The 6,547-nt window shown below is 28.4% G+C and overlaps 1 protein-coding gene across 1 annotated transcript; it reads left to right on the top strand.

The window, feature by feature from the left end:
* Positions 1-1,637: 1,637 nt before the first annotated feature.
* On the top strand, positions 1,638-4,669 carry LOC123668492. The gene is made up of 3 exons (XM_045602225.1): positions 1,638-1,655; positions 3,418-3,646; positions 4,557-4,669. The coding sequence occupies exons 1-3, from the start codon at positions 1,638-1,640 to the stop codon at positions 4,667-4,669; spliced, it is 360 nt and encodes a 119-aa protein (XP_045458181.1).
* Positions 4,670-6,547: the final 1,878 nt, after the last annotated feature.

Genomic DNA, 6,547 nt, shown 5'->3' with positions numbered 1-6,547 from the left:
TCAGGATTTATATCTGATATTGCAAGTCACAGGTAATTAAATAAAAATATTTAGCTGATATAAATGGAAAGTATAAGAAATGGTGATAATAAAGTTCCGACCCCACGTTGTAATTTTCTGTGCGTTTTTGTACTTGTGTTTATTTACAATTTTAATTACAGATTTGAAGACAAGATTTTGACTCCGATGATAGTCACACGCATTATGTTCACGTGAAATATTTTTTGGTTAGGTATCTATGACTGTAATGAATTTTTTTAATAGTCACAGAATTCAATCGGTCTATTTTGCAAACCCTATTGTAAAAGCTAATATTAAATATTACAATGCTATTGGCAAAGCTTTTGATCTCATTGCTTCATACATTAATTTAACATGTCTCAATAAAAGAAGTAAAATTTTCTGGAGATATGGTATGAAAGATTGCTTTACCAGAATAAATTTCTGGTTATCTTTTTTTTTTTTGATTAATATATGTGAGTGATCTTCCATTATATTTTAAGCGTATTTGTACATTGGACAGCATTTTTAGAATGTATCTTTTATTTTATTTTGGATTATAAACACCATCGTTTGGGTATTAACATGTTCAACGTGATTCTTTAAATTGTCATAATTTTTTTTATTTTTGAACCGACTGATATGAAACAAACATTAAATATTAATTGTAGTAAGCTTCTACTATATATTAGTGATAACCGAATTTAAATCGGATAAGTCGTTTCTGAGATTAGCGTTCACAAACATATTGCATTTACATTTTATTATATGTATTGATGATGATGAGTTATCTATAAGGTTGACACGTGTAAAGTTAATAATGATAATTTAAAAAAATATTTATAATAAGTACAAAAATTTGCTAAAACAAAACCACTTAATTTATATTCAAAACATCACCTATTCCCTTTTGTTATATCTGACTATGAAATTAACTTCTTTAGTATTATCTCTTAGAAAAGTTAGTCATTAGCCAATCAGCAATCATACTGCTGTGCATGTAATATAAAACACTTTGAATCAGTATATGTCTTCTTAATATTTACGTTTATTTAATAAAATAATACTTGAATTATTTTAAAACTAAAAATAAAATTAAATATATTCTAGTACTCTACTTGAACCAGAACTACTTACTAATTATTTTAGACTTTTGTACAATTACAGTTAATAGCGTCACCGATAAATATATTGTTCCTGAATCATGCGTAGAGATAGGTATAGCCGATACATGCATGTTACCATAACGCAGATCCTATAGAATCATTTCCACTACGAAAGAACTTCCACTTACCCAAATTAAATCACATTTTCACTATAATAATGGAGTTATAAATGACCATCTAAAACCAAACAAATTTCAACTTTCCGCTTTAGTTCTCCGGTTCAATTTTCAATAAACTGTAATTTATTTATGTAAAATAATAACCATAGCTTTAAATTTACTGAATTCAACTTAAAAGTATCGTAATAAAATTTAATTTTGAATGGTAGACGTTAAAATGTGGATTAGATCGAAGGCACTGAGAGGCAGTGTCGCGAAACGCGACCACGTTGCAATATAAAAGGAAGTTAGTTCAAATTTCTTTATCACACACCAGCTACCGGCATCACAGATTGGTCTTCTCTTCTTCACGATGTCCGCACGATTTTTGGTGAGTGGACAGTAACAATTGAAATTTGTAATACGTATCAGTACATAAAAACGTGTTTTCGTCACTTATTTAAATTTTAATATTCTTAAAATTGATATGTGAAGTGTTTTGTTCAAAAATAATAAAATATTAGTAAAATGAAAAGACAAATAAAGATTGTTACAAGTGTTAGCTAAATATAAAATAAATTTTCAGTTTCAGCTACATAGAACATTAATTTTAAGCACTGTGTGAGTGAACAGACTGAAAAATCATCATGTGTTACCGTGAAAATATGCGTTTCTCATTGACAAGGATTTTAAATAATAAACAAGAAAAATATACGATAGCATATGCTTTAAAAATATGCAATATGCATATTCGTACTTTGAAAATTACGTTTTATAATAACAGTTGATGTTATTTTTGTTATTATTTATAACGCAACGATCTACTAAAATCAGTTTATTAGTATAGTTTTTATTTTATTTTATCGTATTAACTTTTATTTAACTAAGATTACCACCATTGAAACAATAAATTTAAAGGTAATTTTTCACGTAATCGAAACTAAGTATGGTAAGCTATAGTGAACGTAACCTTATAACTATTACTACTAAATATGAACAACTTGTCTGTTGTTCATATAATGTATATTTTAAGTATATTATTCAGGGATATTATTCGAGCATATTATTCGGGCATATTATTCAGGGATAACCAGAAAATTAGATATACATCTCAAATAGTATAATAAATTTCTTCAGGCCAAAATATGTGATAGTTATTGTATTAAAAATAATGTTATAAGTACAAAAACAATCTGTAAAAGTATAATATTTCCGAGCAAAAACCGCGATTTTGCGTAATACTTCAGCCGGATACATTTTTCCTTACTTAACCGATACGTCATAACAAAAAGCAAATAAAATCAGAGTGAGAGGCTAAACATGATCGCGGTGATAGCCTTTTTTTCTTGTCTGAAAGCGAATAATTTTATTACAACATCAAAATAGCTACGTTAAATTACTGAGATGATTGTTGGTCCGCTTACATACAGACACTCTATTGTGATATCTTTAGAAAGCTTAATAATTATAATGTACTTATGTAATGTCAAATGTTATTTTAATTGTCAACATGGCGTTTGTGTTGTTATGAAAAGCTAAGCGAAGTTGTAACGATTTGGTAATGCATTAATTGTCGAATACGCATTGCGAAAAAAATTAAGTTTCAATATTTTGAAATGTTCGTTTTTTGCTACATCAGTCGGTCAAACCCGCGTTAAATTAGATTTTTCTTATTTCGTAAAGTTACTTAGCCTACAAAAATAATTGTTATGTGGCGGACTAACTGCTGGACTGCTTAAGTGAAAATATTTACTATAGGTAAACACATTTTTGAAGACTATAAATTATGTATCGAAATGACTAATATGAAATCTTTTCTTGGTTGAAAGCTTTTTCATTTTTTCGTTTATGTACTTACTGAGTATTTGTCTTTTACCTACTTTTTATTACTTATACTTATAATTACTGCGTTTTATAAACAAAACAAAAAAAAAAAAAGAAAAAATAATATAAAAATAAATAACAAAATACGTTTAAATCAGTGTAGTTAGATTTTTATTTTGCGTACCTTACTTTACTGTAGAAACAATTGTTTATAATAGTTCTATATTGCAAGATTTGAATTTTAATTTACATGTATAACTAAGTATATTCATTATAAGTAACAAGTTTTAAAAATTGTAGCATTTATTATACTATTTGTAACATTTCAGTTGGCGCTCGTTTGCGTTGCGGAGCTGTCAATGCTGGTCATGGCCGGAGGTGGTGGTGGCGGTCACAAGAAAGTGATCATCCATGTCCCGTTGTTCGTAAAGCATCATCACCACAAGCACACGATAGTGAAACATATTCATCACAAGAGTGGCGGTGGTGGTGATGACCATTACGAAGTTCTTGGATATACGTATGGTGAACCAAAAGCGGCGCCACACTTCGGTGGAGGTAAGTGATTTAAAAGACGTTACAAATATTATATAAATAAACTTGATAGTATATAAATGTATTCTTTTGATAATTGCTTATAACAAATTATAATTAATACATTTAGTGCATTATTCGAATTCCAGCTTTCCGGTAGCTTTGTTAATTTGAATAAAGATTTTTTTTATCATTTTTTCATTTGTAAAAAACTACGCTGTCTATACAATTTTTAATTGGAATTCCATGCCGTAAATCATCCGAAATGGCATCTTTCTAGGCATCTGACCAGACATGTAGACTAGTCGATTATTTAAAAACAAAGATTATATAATACGCGTGTGCGTGTCAAATACATGGTAGTGTGTGTAATGTTTTTTATTGATTTAATGTATTTTTATGCATAATCAAAAAATATATTAGTATGCTGCACTCCTTCTCTATATAAACTATACGTCTGCAAAATTTCATACTCCTCCGTCCGCGCAATTTTTGGAAAAAAACATTGATTTTGCTTCAAGTATTAATATTAGTACTAGTGGTCGCCGAGAGGTCGAAATTCAACGATAATTAAAAATTTAAATGAAAGAAAACCAAGAACCTTTTTTAAAAAATTTCAATTTGACTACATACTCGTACTTTGACAATCAACAAAAGAGTGTAATTAATATTCGTGTGTGTGTGTCAAAGTGTAGTAGTAGTGTGTGTAATGTTTTTTTTAAATAATTTAATATATTTTTATACATAATTTCAACAAAAAAAAATCTTTTTCTATGTAAACTATAAGTGTACGAAATTTCATACTCCTCCGTGCGCGCTATTTTTGTAAAAAGGGTTACAAAGCTTTTGTTTCTCGTATTAATATGTAGATTATATAATTAATCGATTAGTTAAACTGTTATTTTGTTATTTTAAACTGCTAAAAAAATTTCAGGTCACGGTTGGGGAGCAGCGGAGGAGAGTTACGGTCATGACGACTCTCCAGTGAGCTTCGACAGTGGCGACCACGGCGGTTACGGCTCCATTGGTGACGAACACGGTTATTGATGAATAACAACGGATTATAAAACAAAAAGGGGACAAAAAGCATGACTAGTATTACTTACATTTAAAATTGACTTTGATTTGTAAATCTGGAAATATTGAAACAAAATGAATTTATCAAAAATGAAATTTAGGAACTGATGAATTCGTTTTTCGTATTTTGTATAGACATCGGTTCAGCACTGTTGAAATACCGAGACCTTAAATCGAGACGAGTTAATAGATGAGATGATAGATAGATGATGAAGATGGTAGTACTGGTCACTTTCGTTCAGTTTTAGACTACACCCACAATTATTTTTAAGTCTTTCCATGATCTATCTTATGAAGGGAAGCTATATCTGAAACGTTTTCCCATGTTGCGATATAACATAAATTGATTTGGTATATCTAAAATACGACTGACTGATTTTCTAATTAATTTAAATCAGGTGAATCTTGGTTGTATTATTAGTGCTTTAGATTGCATCCGTTTTATCATTCTCTATGTGTAAGCAATGGATTAACTTACTACAACAATCATAATAATAGCGTATATGCTTTAACTATTATAACATTTCTGGACTATCGAAATTTATTTTACAATTTAAGTAAAATTATATCATTCATTACATTAAGTACAATGGGAAAACTAAAGTTATAGTTATAAAATGTAACTACTCTGACTTGGTAGTCAGAAAGAACATTATTGTATGGTCCAATGTTCTTTCCGAAATAGTAGGGTAATAATAGAAGGTAAAAAGTGTTAGCTCTATCCGGATCGATTGTCAAACCGACTAATTACTATCAGAGCCTACAAAAGCGAGTACAAATGTTTGTTTTCTTTAAAAATAGAGGTTTGCTGTTTAGAAATATTTTTTATAAATTTAATATAGTAAAAATACGCAAAGAGAAAAAGAGAAAAAATTGACCGGTTACAGTTATTAGTTTTACAAACTGCCGTTGGTGTTTTTTTTAAATAACGTGTTTTAGTTTAAATTTATTAAAATATCTACGCATATATGTTATAAATAATCTATAATTAATAATATGTCCGTGACAAATATGTACAGCAAATTATCCAAAATGATCACAAAAATAAGTGGCCTCGTAATCTTCAAAAGCTTAAATCTATAAAAGGCCATATAAATATCAATATTATTTCAAATGATATAATACTCAATACATTTATACGTGAGAAGTATTAAGACTTGGGCGTTCAATAGCTCACATTAAATTTATGACTATATTTTTATTACTATCCATAATTCACGCTAATCATGGCTATATATCAGTTGTCCATTAGTTTTCTATTTATATCTCGCTATAAATTAGGATTACGTTCCTCGAAAAATGTTCTGATGTAGTTAAACTAACAAACGATTTAGGAATTTAATCATTTGTGACTTGTAAATAAAACTGAAAAATAAAATTAAATAACAAGTGCAAACATTTATTACACGATGTGAACTTTGTGTCAAATTGTAATTTATAATGAAAATTTGTTTCTTCATTTATAAGGATTGTAATTATTATTTAGTTTGTAAGAGACTGTTGTGAAATTGTAATGTAAGAAATAACTGTTGATATTATTATATTTTACTTATACAATAACAACGTGACTTTTATTGCCTTCTTTTCAATTATGTGACTTTAAAAATGCCACTCCATTTCTATATAAATTGTTTTCTTTTAGAATTAGATTAGTCAGCTGTAAATATATTTAAAAAAACTTTATAGAAATTTTAATGATCAATGGTTCAGTACTCTAGCATTCGTAGCATACTCGCGATAACACATTAATCCTCTTAATTAATAATAATATGATACTACAATCGTTGTAACTGTAATTTTCAATACGCACATTTCTTTTATAATAATGTTATTGTCAGAGTCTGTCTA

The sequence above is a fragment of the Melitaea cinxia genome, chromosome Z (assembly GCF_905220565.1).
Source record: "Melitaea cinxia chromosome Z, ilMelCinx1.1, whole genome shotgun sequence".
In the NCBI taxonomy this organism is placed as follows: domain Eukaryota; kingdom Metazoa; phylum Arthropoda; class Insecta; order Lepidoptera; family Nymphalidae; genus Melitaea; species Melitaea cinxia.
Note: the sequence above shows the minus strand (reverse complement) of the source record. Positions and strands in the feature narration are given on the sequence as shown.

What these genes read in the sequence shown, in the direction of transcription:
- LOC123668492 (XM_045602225.1), top strand. An exon ending in GGCGCCACACTTCGGTGGAG is followed by an intron (nt 3,647 to 4,556) that starts GTAAGTGATTTA and finishes AAAAAATTTCAG; the next exon opens with GTCACGGTTGGGGAGCAGCG.